At 44.3% G+C, this 22,021-nt stretch overlaps 1 protein-coding gene across 5 annotated transcripts in view; it reads left to right on the forward strand.

The window, feature by feature from the left end:
* Positions 1-16,738, forward strand: part of LOC137353224 (gremlin-1-like) — a 120,246-nt gene extending 103,508 nt beyond the window's left edge. For 2 of the 5 annotated variants that reach the window (XM_068019297.1, XM_068019298.1), the window contains exon 3: positions 15,647-16,737. In XM_068019297.1, the coding sequence (XP_067875398.1) occupies positions 15,647-16,139 (493 nt within the window). In that variant the 3' untranslated portion in view covers positions 16,140-16,737. Of the gene's footprint in view, positions 1-15,646 lie in introns of all 5 variants that reach the window. The other 3 variants (XM_068019296.1, XM_068019300.1, XM_068019299.1) reach the window with 3 other exon arrangements.
* The last annotated feature ends 5,283 nt before the right edge of the window (positions 16,739-22,021 follow it).

Consider the following 22,021-nt stretch of genomic DNA (forward strand, 5'->3'; position numbering starts at 1 on the left):
AAGGTGTGTGAAAGGTCAGTCGTCTGGATAGACAAGGAACACCCTATATACTGATGAAAGGTGACTGACCTGAAATGGTAACTCTGCTTCTCTCTCCACAGATGCTGCCAAACCTGAGTATGCTGAGTATTTCCAGCATTTCAGATTTCCAGCATCTGCAGTATTTTACTTTTATTACACCCTATATACTGTTGTGGTGTTAAGACTGGAGCACTGCTTAAAGCAATGGTTCTCAAATATTTTTGGTTCAACGACCTCTTTTCAAATAGATTAGTAATCAAAAGGAAATTGGATGGGCACTTGAGGGAAATAAACTTACAGGGCTAGGAGATCGAGCCAGGGAATGGGACTTATTGGACTGCTCTACAGAGAACCAGCATGAATGGCCTCCTTCAGTTATTACTAAATGACTATGACTCAAATCATGAACTACCCCATCTAAATTTTAATATGGTATATTTATAATGTGAAAGTTCTGCATGTAAAGAGTATTTTAATAATGCTTTTAAGAAACAGGTATTTACTTACAGATACCAGTGAGATGGATGTGCCTGCTTCTCACTGAAGAGTCTGTCTATTTTGACAATGAGTCATTCAATATAAAAGTCATGGGGAAGTGGTTGGAATTGCAGACTATTTTTCCCCCAATATACCCATAAAAATCCCACATAATTGAAAATAGAATTTGATTTACTCAGTCTGGTAAAGCCCTGCAGAGCACTGACAGACTGGCTGAAGGCTGGTCTGATACTCATTTGACAGTTGTGTGCATCTCTTTGAGTGACAGCGCACCAGCACAAGAGGCTGCAGACTCTATAACGTATGCCATGTCATTCCACCCAGGACTTTTAACTTTTAAGCAGCGGCAGGCAGATTTGAGTGGCTACATGGTGGTAAGATAGAATCCAGGCACTGTCCACAATGCTCTCGGAGGTCTCCCACGTTTCCCACCTGTAAGGTTGGCCCTGCTCAGTAAGCACTTTCACAATATTTTGTGGACCCCTAGAAAGTCTCTACGGACCCCAGATTTAGAACCATCGGCTTAAAGCACAGGCAAAAGGCCAGCATTGCTCTGTATTTGTATATACCAGGTGCTTGCTTAGCAATAACGTGATCAGACGCCAGTTTGGGTTCTGCCAGGGCCAAACAGCTCCTGACCTCATTACAGCCTTGGTTCAAACATGGACAAAAGAGCTGAACTCAAGAGGTGAGGTGAGAGTGACCTGCCCTTGACATCAAGGCAGCATTTAACTGAGTATGGCATCAAGGAGCCCGAGCAAAACTGAAGTCAATTGGAATCAGCGGGAAAATTCTCCGCTGGCTGGAGTCATACCTAGCACAAAGGAAGATGGTTGTGGTTGTTGGATGTCAATCATCTCAGCTCCAGGACATCACTGCAGGAGTTCCTCAGGGTAGTGTCCTAGGCCCAACCATCTTCAACTGTTTCATCAATGACCTTCCTTCAGTCAGAAGGTCAGAGGTGGGGATGTTCACTGATGATTGCACAATGGTCAGCACCATTCGCAACTCCTCAGATACTGAAGCAGTCCGTGTAGAAATGCAGCAAGACTTGGACAATATCCAGGCTTGGGCTGATAAGTGGCAAGTAACATTCGCGCCACACAAGTGCCAGGCAATGACCATCTTCAACAAAAGAGAATCTAACCATCTTCCCTTGAAATTCAATGACATTACCGTCGCTGAATCCCCCACTATCAAAGAACAAAGAACAGTACAGCACAGGAACAGGCCATTTGGCCCTCTAATCCTGCGCCGATCTTGATGCCTGCCTAAACTAAAATCTTCTGCACTTCCGGGGCCCATATCCCTCTATTCTCTTCCTATTCATGTATTTGTCAAGATATCTCTTAAACGTCGCTATCGTATCTGCTTCCACCACCTCCCCTGGCAGCAAGTTCCAGGCACTCACCACCCTCTGTGTAAAAAAACTTGCCTCGCACATCCCCTCTAAACTTTGCCCCTCGCACCTTAAACCTATGTCCCCTAGTAACTGACTCTTCCACCCTGGGAAAAAGCTTCTGACTATCCACTCTGTCCATGCCGCTCATAACTTTGTAAACCTCTATCATGTCGCCCCGCCACCTCTGTCGTTCCAGTGAAAACAATCCGAGTTTTTGCAACCTCTCCTCATAGCTAATGCCCTCCAGACCAGACAACATCCTGGTAAACCTCCTCTGTACCCTCTCCAAAGCCTCCACATCCTTCTGGTAGTGTGGCGACCAGAATTGCACACAATATTCTAAGTGTGGCCTAACTAAGGTTCAGTACAGCTGCAACATGACTTGCCAATTTTTATACTCTATGCCCCGACCGATGAAGGCAAGCATGCCGTATGCCTTCTTGACTACCTTATCGACCTGCGTTGCCACTTTCAGTGACCTGTGGACCTATACGCCCAGATCTCTCTGCCTGTCAATACTCCTAACGGTTCTGCCATTTACTGTATACCTCCCACCTGCATTAGACCTTCCAAATTGCATTACCTCACATTTGTCCGGATTAAACTCCATCTGCCATTTCTCCGCCCAAGTCTCCAACTGATCTATATCCTGCTGTATCCTTTGACAATCCACATTATTATCCGCAACTCCACCAACCTTTGTGTCGTCCGCAAACTTACTAATCAGACCAGCTACATTTTCCTCCAAATCATTTATATATACTACAAACAGCAAAGGTCCCAGCACTGAACCCTGCAGAACACCACTAGTCACATCCCTCCATTCAGAAAAACACCCTTCCACTGCTACCCTCTGTCTTCTGTGACCGAGCAAGTTCTGTATCCATCTAACCAGGTCACCTCTGATCCCGTGTGACTTCACCTTTTGTATCAGTCTGCCATGAGGGACCTTGTCAAAGGCTTTACTGAAGTCCATATAGATAACATCCACTGCCCTTCCTTCATCAATCATCTTCGTCACTTCCTCAAAAAACTCAATCAAATTAGTAAGTCATGACCTCCCCTTCACAAAACCATGCTGTCTCTCGTTAATACGTTTGTTTGTTTCCAAATGGGAGTAAATCCTGTCCCGAATAATCCTCTCTAATAGTTTCCCTACCACTGACGTAAGGCTCACCAGCCTATAATTTCCTGGATTATCCTTGCCACCCTTCTTAAACAACATCCTAGGGGCTACCATTGACCAGAAACTGAACTGGAGTAGCCATATCAATACCGTGGCTATAAGAGCAGGTCAGTAGCTAGGAGTCCTGCAGCGAGTAACTCACCTCCTGACTCCCCAGAGCCCGTTCACCATCTACAAGGCACAAGTCAGGAGTGTGATGGAATACTCTCCACTTGCCTGGATGGGTGCAACTCCAACAACACTCAAGAAGCTCGACACCATCCAGGACAAAACAACCCGCTTGATTGGCACCCCATGCACAAACATTCACTCCCTCCACCACCAATGCACAGTGGCAGCAGTGTGTACCATCTACAAGATGCACTGTAGCAACGCATCAAGGCTTCTTAGACAGCACCTTCCAAACCCGCGACCTCTACCAATTAGAAGGACAAGGGCAGCAAATACTTGGGAACACCACCATCTGCAAGTTCCCCTCCAAGTCACACACTATCCTGACTTGGAACTATATCGCCATTCCTTCACTGTCACTGGGTCAAAATCCTGGAACTCCCTTCCCAACAGCACTGTGGGGGGTACCTACCTCACATGGAGTGCAGCAGTTCAAGAAGGCAGCTCACCACCACCTTCTCAAAGGGCAATTAGGGATGGGCAATAAATGCTGGTCTAGCCAGCGATGCCCACATCCCATGAATGAATTAAAAAAATATACTGTACAATAATAGATATACTCATCATTCATCTCCTTACTGTGCACAATGACTGCTGCATTTTCCGATGTAACAATTACTGCGCTACAGCCAACATTTATCCCTCAACTAAAATCTAAAGCACATGTGATGTGGTCATTATCTCATTGTTGTTTGCTACTGTCCTCTTCAGTACATTTCCAAACTTCACATCATCTGCAAACTTTGAAATTATGCCCTGCATACCCAAGTCCAGGTCATTAATATAGATCAAAAATTGCAGACCATTTTAATTATCCAAAATAGACAGGGATAGGGAAGAAGTTCATTGTGAGAAAAAGATTTTTTGAAAGTTAAACTATTTCCTCTGTTAATATGTTGCTGCTCCAACAAGGAAGGACTTGGTTCTGGGTAATGCAGGAAAGCATGTGGGCAACTTGAAGAGACATTTGGAAAATTAACAAAAAATGCAAATTATAGCATGAAAACAGATCTTGCCTAGATTAAATGATAGGAATATCTGGCAAATAGAACAGTAGTCTTGGGTCAAGATCCTGGAACTCCCTATGCTGTGGGAGTACCTTTGCTATACAGACTTCAGCAGTTTAAGAGAAGGTCCACTGTCCCCTTCTCAAGGGCAACTAGGGGTGGGCACTAAATGCCTGGGCAGTTTTTATCTTTTATCTTTGGGGCAGCAGGTGTATATTTGAGTGAAATGTTTCACATATATGGTCCTGTTGGACCCACTAAAAACTCCAGCTCCCCATTCACCCCCAACAGAATCACCCCTTTCTCCTCTTCCTGGCTCCAATCGTCAGCTCGATCGGTGTGGGAGCGGATCAATTTCCTGTCCTCCCACAGTGGCAAGCTGCCTGCCTCATGTAAAGGTGACATGGACCTCAAAATAGCTCAGGCCCCTATGCTTTCAGCAATTTTTTCCTCCCCAGAAAGCACGCAGGAGGATTGGTGAGAGGAGGCAGAGGGAGAGGGAGCCTGAGGAGGGAGGCCTAACCTGGCCTGGCCAAGGTAGCTGCACCTGAACTCCTTCCCTCCCCACCCTCCTGGCTCGGTTCTCTAAACGGTCCAGAAGCTTTGGGATCCCGCCTGTAAGGGAGGTGGTCTGGTCGGACCTGGAGAGGCAGGTCTGGGGAGGAGGGAAAGAGGGCCCGGGGGACAAGGGACCGGGCCAGGCAAAGATGGGAAAGAGGGCCTGGGTATGGGGGAGGAGGGAAGGAGCCCGGGAGGTAGGAGAGCCTGGGGGAGGCAGGCATGGGGGAGGAAGGCCCGAGCCTGGAGGAGGAGGGCCCGGGGGGGGGGGGCGGTGGTGGCGGACAGAAGGAGGACCTGGGGGAGGAGGGCTGGTGGAAGGGGGGGGTGGTGAAGGAATTGAAGGGGGGGTGGGAGGGCTTGGGGTGGGGGATCCTGATTGGGAGGGCTGAGCTAGACAGATTTTTGATCTTCAAGGAAGTCTAGAGTTATAGGGGGCACAGACAGGAAGGTGGAGTTGAGGCCACAGTCAGATCAGCCATGATCTCATTAAATGGCAGAGCAGGCTCGAGGGGCTGAATGGCCTACTCCTGCCCCTAATTCTTATGATCTTATGATTTGCTGTGGTAATGTAGGAAATGCAGCGGCCAGTTTGCACACAGCAAACCTCCACAATCAGCAGTGTGATAATATGTTTTTTCAGGGATGTTGGAGGAGGGATATGATTTGCCAGGACACCCTGCTGCTCAAAGTAACAAATCTTAACATTTGAAATTTTGCTTTAGAAAATAAAATTAGGTTTTACGTCCACCTGAGAGGACAGGCAGGGTCCCAGTTTAACATCTCACCCATAAGGCAGGACCTCGGACTCTGTCACACTCCGTCTGTACTGCAATCGAGTGTCAGCCTAGACTTTGCACTCAAGTCACTGGAGTCAAATATGAGCCCACAACCTTCTCACTCAGAAGCAAGCATGCAATCAACTGAACCAAGCTGCCATCTCGTTGCCATCTAGCTCATCATAAATTTCATCATGAATGGCATTTAACATTTGCCTTAGTAGAATTGAGAGAACAGGAGCTTAATGGTTATGTTTCTGGGGCAGTAATCTGGAGGCTCTTGGTTTATAATCCACAAGGTATGAGTTCAAATCCCACTGCAGCAGCTGGTAAATTTAAATTCACCCCCAGGAATGTTATTTTAATTTGAATCATTAAGTGTCCTTTAAAGTTTTTGGTTTTTGTTACCGTATATTACTGGCATCCCTTCAATAGGGGCACTTAGTCCCTCCTTTTAAGTTATCATTAGGTTCAAAAGAGATATAAAAAACCATTTGGTTCACTGTGTCCTTTAGGCAAGGAAATCTGCTGTTCTTATCTGGTCTGGCTTTTATCTGACTCCAGACCCACAGCAATGTGGTTGATTCCTAATTGCCCTCTGAAATAACCTAAAAAGCCACATAGTTGTATCAAACTGCTATTAAAAACAATAAACGTAAAGAAACTGGACAGACCACCCGGCATCGACCTCAACCTCAGCACCAGGCACAACAAAGGAACACCCAGCCAAGGCAACTCTGCAAAGTCCTCCTCACATCTGGGGACTTGCGCCAAAAGTAGACAAGCTGTCCCACAGACTCATCGAGCTCACAAAATCATACCTTTCAGCCAACGTCCCTGACCCCTTCATTATCATTCCTGAGTCTGTCCTGTCCCACTGGCAGGACAGACCCACCAGAGGTGGCGGCACAGTGGTATACAGTCAACTGATGAATCAGTACTCTTCCATGTTGAACTTGGAAGAAGCACTGAGGGTAGCAAGAGCATAGAATGTAGTCTGTGCAGGGGACTTCGATGTCCATCATCAACCCCTTAGTGAATCCTTGTTCACTGCTCCAATTGTAAGGCAAAGAAATCAAACAGGTTTCTGTTGGTGGTGTCGTAAATAGTGAGGAGGAAAGCCTTAGATTTCAGGACGATATAGATGGACTGGTAAGATGGGCGGAGCAGTGGCAAATGGAATTTAATCTGGAGAAGTGTGAGGTGATGCATTTTGGGAGGACTAACAAGGCAAGGGAATATACAATGGATGGTAGAACCCTAGGAAGTACAGCGGGTCAGAGGGACCTTGGTGTACTTGTCCATAGATCACTGAAGGCAGCAGCACAGGTAGATAAGGTGGTTAGGAAGGCATATGGGATACTTGCCTTTATTAGCCGAGGCATAGAATATAAGAGCAGGGAGGTTATGATGGAGCTGTATAAAACGCGAGTTAGGGCATAGCTGGAGTACTGTGTAAAGTTCTGGGCACCACACTATAGGAAGGATGTGATTGCACTGGAGAGGGTGCAGATGAGATTCACCAGGATGTTGTCTGGGCCAGAGCATTTCAGCTATGAAGAGAGACTGGAAAGGCTAGGGTTGTTTTCCTTAGAGCAGAGAAGGCTGAGGGGAGATATGATTGAGGTATACAAAATTATGAGGGGCATTGATAGGTTAGATAGGAAGAAACTTTTTCCCTTAGCGGAGGGGTCAATAACCAGGGGGCATAGATTTAAGGTAAGGAACAGGAGGTTTAGAGGGGATTTGAGGAAAATAATTTTCACTCTGAAGGTAGTTGGAATCTGGATCGCACAGCCTGAAGGGGTGATAGAGGAAGGAACCCTCACAACATTTAAGAATTATTTAGATGAGCACTTGAAACGCCATGGCATACAAGGCCAAGGGCCAAGTGCTGGAAAATGGGATTAGATGGCCGGCACAGGCACGATGGGCCAAAGGGCCTGTTTCTGTGCTGTATAACTCTATGACTCTATGACTCTAAGAGTGGTTCATTCTTGTGGAGACGAAGTCCCATCTTCATACTGAGGACACCCTGGTCTGGCCTACACGTGACTCTGACCCACACAATGTGGTTGACTCTTAACTGGCTAAGCAATTCACTCAGTTGTCAAGAGCAATTATGGATGGGCAACAAATGCTGGCCTGGCCAGTGATGCCTGCATCCCATGTAAGAATAAATTTTTAAAAGCCCCCATCGTGTTGTGTGCTACCTCCATTTTGTTAAATCGATAGATTCAGAACTGTTCGAGCAACTCAAAACTGGACATCCATGAGGCGCTGTGGGCCCTCAGCAGCAGCAGAATTGTACTCAACCACAATCTGTAATCTCATAGCCTGGCGTATCCCCCACTCTACCAATACCATTGAGCCAGGGGAACCAACCCTGATTCAATGAGCAGTGCAGAAGAGCATGCCAGCAGCACCAGGCATTCCTAAAAATGAGGTGCCAACCTGATGAAGCTACAACTACATGTCTGCTAAACAGCAAAAGCAGCAAGTTATAGACAGAGCTAAGAGATTGCACGACCAATGGATCAGATCAAAGCACTGCAGTTTTGCCACATCCAGTCATGAACTATGTTCCCTTTAAAATTTAGTTGCTGTGGGCAGCCCGTGCATTTCTAGTACGCAGTCCCTGTAAATTTTTTTGCTCAGCTGTGTACGTGTTATTTATCCCAGAACAAGGCCTGTGCAGTGTCTGCACAGCCGCACAATTGCGCAGCTTAGTGGGAACATTGCTCGTGAATGGCAGTGGGCAATTAAACAACTAATAGGAGGAGGAGGCTCCAAGAGCATTCCCATCCTCAATGATGGTGGAGCCCAACATGTCAGTGCAAAAGATAAGGCTGAAGCATTTGCATCCTTCTTTAGCCAGAAGTATCAAGTGGACGATCCATCTCGGCCTCCTCCTGAGGCCCCACCATCATAGATGCCGGTCTTGAGCCAATTTGATTCACTCCATGTGGTATCAAGAAGCTGAGCACACTGGACACAGCAAAGGCTACGAGCCCCAATTGCATCCCGGCTATAGTGTTGAAGATTTATGTTCCAATGCTAGTCATGCCTCCAGCCAAACTGTTACAGTACACCTACACCACTGGCTTCTACTTGACAAGGTGGAAAGTTGCCCAGGTATGTCCTGTCCATAAAAAGCAGGACAAATCCAATCTGGCCCATCCCATCAGTCTACTCTCAATCATCAGCAAAGTGATGGAAGGGGTCATCGACAGTGCTATCCAGCGGCACTTATTAATAATCTTCTCACCGATGGTCATTTTGAGTTCCAAAAAGGCCACTCAGCTCTGGACCTCATTACTGCCTTGCTCCAAACATGGACAAAAGAGCTGATTTCCAGAGGTGAAGTGAGAGTGACTGCCTTTGACATCAAGGCAGCATTTGACCGAGTGTGACATCAAGGAGCCATAGTAAAATTGTAGTCAGAGGGAATTGGAGGAAAATTCTCCACTGGCTGGAGTCATACCTAGCACAAAGGAAGATAGCTGTGGTTGCTGGAGGCCAATTATCTCAGTCCCAGGGCATTATTCCTCAGGGTAGTGTCCTAGGCCCAACTATCTTCAGCTGCTTCATCGATGACCTTCCCTCCATCATACGATCAGAAATGGAGATGCTCATTGATGATTGCACAATGTTTAGTTCCATTCACAGCTCTTCAGATAATGAAGCAATCTGTTCCTGCATGCAGCAAGACCTTGGCAACATTCAGACTCGAGCTGATAAGTTACAAGTAACATTTGCGCCACAAAAGTGCTAGTCTATGAACACCTCTAACAAAAGAGTCTAGCCACCTCCCCTTGACGTTCAATGGCATTACTGCTGAATCTCCCACCATAACATCCTGGGAGTTATCATTGACCAGAAACTGAACAGTACTGGGCACACAAATAAGGAGGCTACAAGACGAGGTCAGAGGTCGTGTATTCTGAGGTGAGTTACTAACCTCTTTCTCCCCAAAGCCTGTTCACAATCTACAAGACACAAGTCAGGAGTGTGATGAAATACTCCTCGCTTGCCTGGATGGGTGCAGCTCCAGCATCACTCAAGGAAGCTCGACACCATCCAGGACAAAGCAGCCCGCTGGATTGGCACCCCATCCAGCATCTTAAACATTCACTCCCTCCACCACCAGCACACAGCAGCAGCAGGATGCACTGCAGCAACACACCAAGGTTTCTTCGAACAACAGTTCAAGAAGGCGGCACACAATCACCATCTCAAGAGTAATTAGGGATGGGCAATAAATGCTGGCATAGCCAGCGACACTCACTTCCAAAGAACAAATAAAAAAAACTGGGACTGGTTGAATGTCTGTTGTTAGTCAAATACTTTGTTTTCTTGCTCTACCCAGTTCCTTTTTAAACACATGAACATACTTCTCTTCATTTGCTGGCATTTATTGTTAGTACTGCATCTTATCCATCTAAACTAGAAGTCCAAGGACTAGTTTAACTTGTTACAGATCTTTATATTTGAAGCTTTATTCTAGAAAACAACGGCAGGAGCAATAATGACTGCAGGGTTGACTGAAATGGGAGTTTAAATGTTAATATGTCAGCCGGAGTCAGATCTCAAGGGGACGATGAGGTCTGTGATTAGTAGTTGGCGTCTATGGAGAGGAAAGGGTTCAAGTAAATGTTTGAGCTGTGTGACTCTGGAGCATGTCCAAGTTGAACAAATAATGGGACTTCTCATTTTGATTCCGACATAAATTACAATCAGAGAGGATGTCTTATTTGACTTAGACCTATCCTGATTAACCACAGAGACAAAAAGCTGGAGGTAGGACAAATTACAAATAGGCAAAGAGAGTAAGTTGAGTATTTCACCGAGAAGCTTTCAAATTAAATTCCAGGGAGCTTGTTTCAAGGAACAAAAGCCAGTATATCGAGTATTTGCAGCCTGGAACACTTGTGGTCAGGATGTAAAACAAATACCCACATAAAATATAGAGGAAACTCTGGCGCATGTCGTAATAATGCAACGCCCAAATTTCCTCGCTCTTTTACACCCGTCTATCGATTTCCATTCCCGAATGCATCTCAACCCATCTTCACGCCCAGGCTGAGGAGCAGTAGACATGAATTTCCTGGTTTAAAAGGATGTAAAGATAAGGCCAGAATTTTGGGTGAATCAGGTGTTTTATTGATTTTTTTGAGCAATTTAAAAATATTTATTCTAGTTGAGACCTGCTCTGCATTTTCTGTTTCTTTGAATGCTTTTGTATGACATTGGTATAACTCACATTTAAAACCAAAAAGCTTCCCTGATTGCACATTCTTAAACTTGACCACAGCTTTTAGATGGCTTGAAACTATAATTTTCAGAGAGCAAAAGACCTTATATTTATATAGCGTTTTTCACAACCTCAGGACATCCCAAAGTGCTCTACAGTCAGTGAAGTATTTTTGAAGTGTAGTCACTGTCGTAATGTAGAAAACAGAGCAGCCAGCTGCACACAGCAAGCTCCTACAGACAGCAATGTTAACAACTAGATGATCTGTTTTGGTAATGTTGGTTGAGGAATAAATATTGGCCAAGACACCAGGAGAACTCCTTTGCTCCTCACTGAATAGTTTCTTGGGGTCTATTGCATCCACCTAAGGGGGCAGCCAGGCCTCAGCATGATATCTCACCAGAAAGACAGAACTTCTGACAGCACAGCACTCCCTCAGTACTGCACTGGAATCCAGACAACGTGATCAAGAGTGGGACTTGAACCTACAGACTCAGAGGCAAGAAAGCCTTCAATGAAGCCACAGATCACGAGTAAAGGATGTCATACTTAAAGATGGAATATGTGGGACAAGATTTTACTGGCCCCCGGGTGGCGGGGGGGAGGGGATGGTGCCCTTAAAATTCCAGGAGCCATGTCAGGTGGGCAGCCCAACCCAGTCCTGCTGCCGGGCCATTTTCCCCAATGGCTGCAGATCAGGGTGGGCGGCCAATTTAAATAAAGCAGTCCTCCTGCCGCACGAGGAGGCCACCAGCTGCATGGAGGCAGCTTCCAGGGAGGGTTGTTTTCCTTAGGGCAGAAAAGACTGAGGGGTGACATGATTGAGGTATACAAAATTATGAGGGGCATGGATAGGCTAGGAAAAAACTTTTTCCCTTCGCAGAGGTGTCAATAACCAGGGGGCATAGATTTAAGGTAAGGGGCAGGAGGGTAAGAGGGGATTTGAGGAAAACTTTTTCATCCAGAGGGTGGTTGGAATCTGGAACACACTGCCTGAAGGGGTGGTAGAGGCAGAAACCCTCACAACATTGAAGAAGTATGTAGATGAGCACTTGAAACGCCATAGCATACAAGGCTACGGGTCAAGTGCTGGAACATGGGATTAGGATAGGTGCTTGATGGCCGTCACAGATGCGATGGGCTGAAGGGCCTGCCTCACAGCCCTAACAATGCTGCTGGAGAGCTTTCCCCTCCGATTGCCTGGCTCCGGCACAGGAAGAATTTTTTTTACTTCCCTTGCAAGGGCACCCCAAAATGGAGTCATTCTCCTTGCAGCCTCAGCAATGGCCATCTCTCTTGTTGAAGCATGCCGAGGCTGCAGAGCTGCCAGCCCTCTGATTGGACCGGCAGAGTGGAGCACCAGCCCACAGTCCTTAACTGGATGGTGGACCCAGTAGTAGCCTCTTAATTGGTCATCACCAGGAAGATTGCCGCTGTGGTCCCGCTGGCTGCTCACGCGGGCTTGAGACCTGTATATAGTCCCAACATCAGGACTCACCTTGCGTCAGGGCCATGGTATGGGTTCAGCATTTTCCTCAGGGCCCCAATTGTTTATGCTGATTGCTGCATGTTTAAATCCTTTTTACTGTTCACTTTTGTAAATGCATTTGTGATGTTGTTTTGATTTAAATTAGGGTAGCTTTTGACATTTTTGCAAATTACGCCAGATTTGGGTGTACAGTGAATAACTTAAAAGTTTGTAGATGACACAAAACTCAAAATATAGTGAATACTGAGGAGGATCGTAACAGACATTCAGGAGGACATAGACTGATGAAATGGGCAGGCACATGGCAGATGCAATTTAATGCAGAGAAGTGTGAAGTGATTCATTATGGTCTGAAGAATGAGGAGAAGAAATATAAACTAAATGGTACAATTTTAAGGGGCCTGTGGGAACAGGGGCACCTGGAGTGTATATACACAAATCTTTGAATGAGGCAGGACAAGTTGAGGTCAATTAAACAAGCATATGATATAATTGGCTTTATAAATAAAGGCATAGAGTACAAAAGCAAGGAAGTTGTGCTAAACACTTCTAAATCATTAGTTAGGCCCGAGCTGGAGTATTGTGGAGAGGAGATTTATTAAAAAGGTACCAGGTATTTGGGACTTCAGTTATATGGAGATACTGGAGAATCTGTTGTTCTTTTCCTTGGAGCATATAAGGTTAAGAGTAGATTTGACAGACGTGTTCAAAAGCATGAAGGGTTTTGACAGTTAAGAAGAAATTATTTCCAGTGGCAGAAGGTTTGCTAACCAGAGGACACAGATTAAGGTAATTGGCAAAGGAACCAGAGGCAGATGAGGAGACTTTTTTTTTTACGCAGAGAGATGTTGTGATCTGGAATGCACTGGAGTCAGATTCAATATTAACTTTCGAAAGGGAATTGGATAAATACTTGAAGGGGAAACATTTGCAGGGCTATGGGGAAAGAGCTGACACAGGCATAATAGGTTGTATGGCTTCTTTCTGTGCTGTGTCACTCTATGCTCATAGCTAGAATGAGAGGAGAATTGTGTATACATCAGCATAGACCAGTTGGGCCGAATGGCCTGTTTCTGTACTGTAAAGTATTATGAAATTTACCATCTGGCACTTTGTGCTATTGATCCAGAAGCTGAAACTGTACAGTTTCACAGTGGGGATGAGATTCACTTTAAACTTGAGCAAATTGATTACCTTTTTTTAAATTCATTCATGGGATGTGGGCGACGCTGGCCAAGCCAGCATTTATTGCCCATCCCTAATTGCCCTTGAGAAGGTGGTGGTGAGCTGCCTTCTTGAACCGTTGTAGTCCATTTGGGGTAGGTATACCCACAGTGCTGTTAGGAAGGGAGTTCCAGGATTTTGACCCAGTGATAGTGAAGGAACGGCGATATAATTCCAAGTCAGGATGGTGTGTGACTTGGAGGGGAACTTGCAGGTGGTAGTGTTTCCATGTATTTGCTGCCCTTGTCCTTCCAGTTGGTAGAGGTCGTGGGTTTGGAAGGTGCTGTCTAAGGAGCCTTGGTGCATTGCTGCAGTGCATCTTATAGATGGTACACACTGCTGCCACCGTGCGTCAGTGGTGGAGGGAGTGAATGTTTGTAGATGGTGTGCCAATCAAGCGGGCTGCTTTGTCCTGGATGGTGTCGAGCTTCTTGAGTGTTGTTGGAGCTGCACCCATCCAGGCAAGTGGACAGTATTCCATCACACTCCTGACTTGTGCCTTGTAGATGGTGGACAGGCTTTGGGGAGTCAGGAGGTGAGTTACTCGCCTCAGGATTCCTAGCCTCTGACCTGCTCTTATAGCCACGGTATTTATATGGCTACTCCAGTTCAGTTTCTGGTCAATGGTAGCCCCTAGGATGTTGATAGTGGGGGATTCAGCGATGGTAATGCCGTTGAATGTCAAGGGGAGATGGTTAGATTCTCTCTTGTTGGAGATGGTCATTGCCTGGCACTTGTGTGGCGCGAATGTTACTTGCCACTTATCAGCCCAAGCCTGGATATTGTCCAGGTCTTGCTGCATTTCTACACGGACTGCTTCAGTATCTGAGGTGCTGAACATTGTGCAATCATCAGCGAACATCCCCACTTCTGACCTTATGATTGAAGCATTGATGAAGCAGCTGAAGATGGTTGGGCCTAGGACACTACCCAGAGGAACTCCTGCAGTGATGTCCTGGAGCTGAGATGATTGACCTCCAACAACCACAACCATCTTCCTTTGCGCTAGGTATGACTCCAGCCAGTGGAGGGTTTTCCTCCTGATTCCCATTGACCTCAGTTTTGCTAGGGCTCCTTGATTCCATACTCGGTCAAATGCTGCCTTGATGTCAAGGGCAGTCACTCTCACCTCACCTCTTGAGTTCACCTTGCAAGCTAACATTTTATTGCTGGACAGCATTAGCAGGATGATCTATGCTGCTAATGCAATCGTGAGGCACTCAAATGTGCCAGTTTGTTATAGCAACCTTCTCAGTGGTACCCCAAAAGGAATTCCTACAATGATGCCCATATCCTCACTCACACCAAGTCCCATTCATGCATTACACCTGTGCTACCCGACCTACATTGGCTCCTGATCCACCAACAACTTGATTTTAAAACTCTCATCCTTGTTTTCAAATTACCCTTGCCTAGTCATAGCTCTGTGATCTCCAGTTCCACAATCCTCTGAGATCTCTGCATCCATCTAATTCTGGCCTCTTGAGCATTCCCAATTTTGATCACTCCACCACGAGTGACTGTGCCTTCAGCTGCCTAGGTCCTAAGCTCTGGAATTCCTTCCTTAAACCTCTCCGCCTCTCTCTCCTCCTTTCAGACACTCCTTAAAGCCTAACTCTTTTACCTAACTTTTGGATCCCTGTCCTAATATCCCCTTATGCAAACCTTTCTTTGATAGCACTTCTGTGAAGCACCGTGGGACATTTTGCTACCTTAAAGGGACTTTATTGTCATTGTTGAATGGAGAGAACGGGGAAATATAAATCAATATGATGGTGAATGTCCCTCTTTAAACGTGACCCTGATGATGAATTTGCTTTTAGTGGGAATTGGTTCAACTTTTTCCTTAGAAGATCTCTTGTAACAGAGTTCTTAATGCATTTGAGTATGATTCCTTAATGTACTGATCTAAAATGGGATAGCATCTAAGTTGAAAAAGTACAGAAAGTAATTTGATGTGAGCATATTAATCAGTACGCAACCAACAAAACTCCCTTTAGGTGCCAATAATGCTGCTTCCATCAATCTCCCTAATGTTCTTTCTGTTCTCTCTGCAGGATGTTTTACAGTATTCTGGCTTTATTAATCATATCTGGACATTTGTACGGCGAAGAGACTGCTGATCGTGGGGGAGCTCCTGGCGCTGTTCCCTCCCCTGGGAAAGGACATCGCGGAGACCCAGGCCGGCCTCGGAAGATAAAGGATAAAGAAGACGTTTTGGACTCTAACCAGGCTGCTTTAATTGTCACCGAGCGTCGCTATGTGCGCAGGGACTGGTGTAAGTCCCACCCGCTCGTTCAAACTCTGAAGGAGGACGGCTGCATTAGTCGCACTGTTATCAACCGCTTCTGTTACGGGCAATGTAACTCGTTTTACATCCCAAGCCACGAACATGGTGGGGAGCCCTTCCGCTCCTGCTCCTTCTGTAAGCCCAAGAAGTTCAATACTGTCACTGTCACTTTCAATTGCCCCAGGCTTCGTCCCCCATCCAAACGTAGACGGATCCAGCTGGTGAAGGAGTGTCGCTGTATCTCCATAGACTTGGATTAGGGGTGGGATGGGGGAGGTTTTGGTGAGGGTTGCGGGGGGGGAGCTGGAGTTGTAGAAAAGCTGCTGTCTGTTTTCAGAGTAGCACTTTATAAACCTGGGAAATAGGCCCAAAGCAGGAGTAATCCAGAGTATAAATGTCACCCCGGGTGCAACAAAACATGTTCATGCAGTTGGCAACTGTGTAAAGAAGTCATGTTAAATTATGTAAATGTTAAATCAGTGTCAAAAAGAGTCTAAAAATATCAAGAAGTGTTTTTTGCAGCGTGATGATCTACCATGAAGTGTTGGTCAAAATGAGAAAACTCGTACAGATAGGTATTTATGATTGAAAAAAAAGCTTCTTTAACAATCGAGTTGTTTCCAATCAGGGTATTTCTGAGAATTCACTTAAACTGCCCTGTGAGGGATTCCAGAACATTTGTTCAAGCTCTGCTGAGCAATAGCCTTCTTTGATTTTACTCAATGCTTTTAATTTTGTAAACATGCGACTGTATATTGACGTGAAGGGCTGCTGTGCTATCGTTTGAAATCATAATAACCAATAAATGCAAATTGTTATATCATGACTGAGGATGTTCTCTCAATGAAATCAAATTATGGAATTTACTGCGGTCCCAGGCAGCTAAATATGAAAGTCTGTTTGGCGAGCTGGCTTATCATGCAGATCAGAAAGGTAAGGATGTGGTCATAAGACTTTGTATATAAGCGATCATTGGCTGACTACTAAACACAGTGAGTAGCTAGCCTAATTAATATCAAGGGGAAGAAAATGGAAGGTTTTCCCCTGGAGAAGTGTTAATTATTGTTCGACCATTAAGAAGGCAAATGGTACATTGGTTTTTATTGCAAAAGGGTTGGAGTACAAGAGTGAGGAAGTTTTGCTATAATTGCACAGGCCTTTGGTGAGACCACACCTGGAGTACTGTGTACAGTTTTGGTCTCCCTACCTAAGGAAGGATATACTTGCCTTGAAGACGGTGGAGTAAATGTTCACTAGATTGAAACCTGGGATGAGAGGGTTGTTCTATGATAAGAGGTTCTGAAGTTTAGAAGAGGTGATCTCATTGAAACTTACAACATTCTGAGGGGGCTTTACAGGGTAGATGCTGAGAGGTTTTCTCCTCCCAGTTGGAGAGTCTAGAACTAGGGGGTACAATCTCAGAATAAGGGGGCAGCCATCTTGGATTGAGATGAGGAAGTTCATCATTAAAAGGGTTGTGAATCTTTGGAATTATCTACCCCAGAAGGTGGTGTATGCTCAGTCATTGAGTATATCCAAGGCTGAGATCAATAAATTTTTGTACTCTAGGGGAATCTGTTATATTCCAGAAAGCTGAATGATGAAACTGGAGCCTATCTTTACTCAGTCTTACATTTATTTACAGAGTAAAGATTACATATAGCTCTTTACTCAAACCGTCCTCCAGTCTCACTGTTTCCTTATATGTGCACAAGTAAGACCCCAATTAACACCCCTCACCTGCAAATAATTAAACAATTGATGTACAATTAACAAATCCCCTTCTTTCTCTTTGAATAAAACTTTAACAGGCACTACCAAAAATGAAAAAGCAAATCAAAACGAATTCCATATTCTGTAACAAAGCATGCCCGTCCTCTAGGACCCCTAACAATTTCTTTGTACAAGCATTTATTTTTGTAAAACAATCAGATCGTTCATGACTTGCATCTACCCATTTAATTTTAGGAATTTCTCTTCTCTCTGGCATTTGTTTCAAGCCAGCAAGGTCAATTTGTGACTTTTCTCACTCACACTTTTCACCCATCAGAAATATTATGAAAGCAGCTGCACTCGAATATCCATCAAGACAATTAGCATGGTGAAGCATCACTAAAAATGACTAGCCTCATGTTCTTTGGGTCACCTAAGGATGGGAATTTAAATAAATCTGGACAAATGTGTACTTAACTTTTTAAATGTTTTATTTGCCTTTAAAACATTCTCAACTTTAGGGTGTTTCATTGTAGTACTTAACTCCAACACATCAAAACTAGTACCTGGGCTATTCAGAGTGCACAACCAGTTCAAATGACCAATCAGGCTTTGCAATTGCTCTGTCTCTGCTTCAGACACAACATTACCTTTCTGTGATGACCGAGCACGATTAATTGGGATGGAAATCACACTTTCTAAATAGGATTGTTGATTTAAAGTTATTCCAGACCTACTCTGCTTAATATCTAAACCAATATATTTAAAAGCCCCAGAAGCCTGCCTTCCAATCTTAAATTCTACTCCAATCTTATTAATAACACATTTCTCAAATTTCACAGTACCACCCCATAAGAAATCATCAATGTGCATTATGAAGATGCCTGAAAGTTTTTCCTTCTGGATACAAATAAAACATTGTGGGATCTGCTTTTAGTTGAACACAACCTATTTTCAGCAAAACAAATCTCACTGAAAAATACTACACCCCAGAAGCATCATTCAGGTCATAGACGCATTTGTTTAGTTTCCATAGTTTTCTTTGGGTGGTTTCAGAAACACTTTTCTGAGAAGTGTCACCCTGCAGAAACACAACTTTTATGTTGATTGATCTACACTCCCATGAATATGCGGCCAAAAGGGCTAAAAGGATTTTCAAGATTACTTTTTCTGCTGTGGGAGAGTGCACTTTAACATCTGTACCATCCAGTCACTTTTCAAAACCTAGCAGTTAGCCTCGCTTTAGCCTTATAACTGATTCCTGGAATGAAGGGGTTATCTTGAGGAAAGGTTGGACAGGTTGGGCCTGTATCCATTGGAGTTTAGAAGAATGAGAGGAGATCTTGCTGAAACATATAAGATCTTGAGGAGACTTGACAGGGCGGATGCTGAAAGGATGTTTCCCCTATGGGAGAGACTAGAACTAGAGAGCACAGTTTAAAAATAAGGGACTCCCATTTAAGACGGGGATGAGGAGAATTTTTTTCTCTGAGGGTTGCTAGTCTGTGGAATTCTCTTCCGCAGAAAGCAGTGGAGGCATGGTCTTTGAATATTTTTAAGGTTGCGTTAGATAGATTCTTGATTGACAAGGAAGTCAAGGGTTATAGCAGGTAGACAGGAAAGTAGAGTTGAGGCCGCAATCAGATCGTCCATGATTTTATCAAATGGCGGAGCAGGCTTGAGGAGCAGAATGGGCTACTCCTGCTCCTAATTCGCATGTTCCATCCAAAAGGACTTTTTCCAGTACAAATCCATCTATGTGACAAGGCTGACTGTCCCTTTTCTAGTACCTCAGAATAAACACTAAACTCTCTTCAACTCTAATTTATTTTGTTTTGCCTCTCTTATTAGTTTATCCTCAAATTTATTGGCAGCTACCAAAACTTCACGGTCATGAGGACTTCTGCTTTTTGTTCTACTGCAAGACTGTTCTTTAGCCCTCATTTCTCTGTGTAATCTACTCAAGCCTCTACTAGCACTTTGATGTCTTTCGGGACCACTAATATAAGATCTCCCTCTTGCACTATTGGAGGCTCTTTCTCCAGGACGTGAACATTTCCTGATGCAAGAGTCACTGCCAGATCCATTATTAGAACGTGCACTGCACTTTCTTACTCTCCACCCTTTCACCCTATTCTGTCCGTCCATGGACCTTGCTTCATGGCCATCATCCTGAACATTCAACCAATATTTAAATTTGCCAGTAGATGTTCCTGTACATCTCAATTGTCGCATCCCTCCATTCATTAGACCCCTCTGTAATATATGTCACCTGAGTAACCAAGATGGGCAATTAGCTTTTGGATGTTATAGCCTTGTTCTGCGCATCGTGATTGCTCACATTCCCACTATCCATATTTGTTCCTCAGGACCTCCATCACAAAACACATGAGCATTTGAGGTAGCAGGTGCCTCGTTTCCCTCCAGCAGTTGCTCAGAGTCTGAGATTTTGTAATCAATCCCGATTAATCATGGGGAATGAACCTTAACAGTTTGATTTCCATGTTTGATAACTACTGTCTTACCGTCACGACCTATTACCTTACCAGGGTCTTTCCATTCCCTATGACCCTCTTTTATAATACACCAAATCTCCTGAAATAAATTCTGTCTCAGATGGCCTTATATGATGCCTCAGAGCTCTCTGAACTTTCGCCAAGACCTCAGACTTGATGAAAACCCATTTCCCTGCATGTAAATCATTCAAATGTGCAGAAAAAAAAAGAACTAATTGTAGTCTCTTCTAGAGCAGGAGGACTGTCACATAGCACAAAAGACACTTTGGGATTTTGCCCATAGACCAATTGATAGGGACTATACCCTCCAACCATCTGAAGTGAATTCTTAGCATGAACCACCAATGCTCAGACGGCTGTCAACTTGCAGTCTGGTTGGTCAGCTAAGATTCTATGCAGCATTTCATCGATCACTACACGATTCATTTCACAGAGCCCATTGCTGAAAGGACTTTCAGCTGTGGTGTTCATGACCATAATATTTATGTTTTCACACATGTCTCTGAACTCGTCATTGGAAAATTCCCCTCCATTATCAGTCAGAAACTTTGATGGTGCCCCAAGTCCAGTCCCTATCCATTTCTCCATGATTTTCTATAATCACCCTTTTGTTCTTGCTATGTATTATTGGAGAAAGTCTAAATCTAGTTTCCAGGTCTACAAAACGTAGAAAGAAAATATTTGTCTTTGTCCCATAACTTTAAATCTATGGCAACTACCTTGTTAAAGTCACATACCAATGGAAGGTTTACAATAGGACGTGATGGCATTCTCCGATACTTATACAGATTTCACACTTGTCACTAATCTCTTCTATTAGTCTCGTATACTCTTCATCAACCGCACTTCATCCTTTAACAGGGTTTTTAATCTTTGACAAGAAGGACGAGCAAATTGTGTAACTTTAAGATAATTTGCTTTTTCTCCCTCTGATACTTATCACCTGATGCCATTAATTCTTTTCTAATACTCTGATGAGAAACAAGTTTTTGTTAAGGGAATACAATAATGCCCTGACTGGTAAACTGCAGATCCAATGACTTTCTAAAAACAATTGCCTTATTATGCTCCATTTCAAGTTTCATTTATGCCTTTTTCATAGGTTTACTCAACAGCGAAGATATCTCACTAGAGACTACATCAGTACCTGATAAAGTGGCTTACTCCAGCTATTTTACATGGAATTCCAACTCTCTTTCGTGACCTGAATGTGTTGCCATCACCAAACCTAAAGCAAGTAGTACTTTTATACTCCTTAACCTTGCATCGATCCTCACTACTGAGTGAATCCAGATAACATTTTAACCAATCTGTTCCACATACTGTCAACGTGTAAGCACTATCTAATATGGCACAGTTGAGCGAATCCACGACTAACACATTCATCACAGGACTAAAATTCCTTGTGACCAGTACAATTTGTTTAGATTCATTATTATCTTCCTCTTCTGCCTTAGAATTCTTTGTGTCATGTGTCATTTCAAGGACTGAGTCTCTCCGCTTTGGGTAATTCATTGCATAATGTTACTTCAAGTCACACCTGAAGCACCTATTAACTGTTCTTTGGGCATTCCTGGGATTCATTTAACTATTGTTGCTGTTCCACATTCTGTCTGCTGTGATAGCCAGATCTGCTAAAGGTAGTTTCATCGTCATTCTTCCTATCTATAACTCTTCCATTGTACTGATGCTTGCTTCCAGCATCAGTACCATTTTGAAATCTGGCAATCATTGAGTCCTCTATTCTTTGTGTCACCACAGAATATCCCGTTTGTTCTACCAAGGTCTCAGGAAATATTTCTCCAGGAATTTCTTTAAGGCAGCAAATAGCTGATCTAACAGGAAGTCTCTTTCCAAGAACCAAACCCCAGTTAGAACAACGAGCCTGTCCATTTGCTACATCCTAACACAAT

Source organism: Heterodontus francisci, chromosome 40 (assembly GCF_036365525.1).
Source record: "Heterodontus francisci isolate sHetFra1 chromosome 40, sHetFra1.hap1, whole genome shotgun sequence".
Classification (NCBI taxonomy): domain Eukaryota; kingdom Metazoa; phylum Chordata; class Chondrichthyes; order Heterodontiformes; family Heterodontidae; genus Heterodontus; species Heterodontus francisci.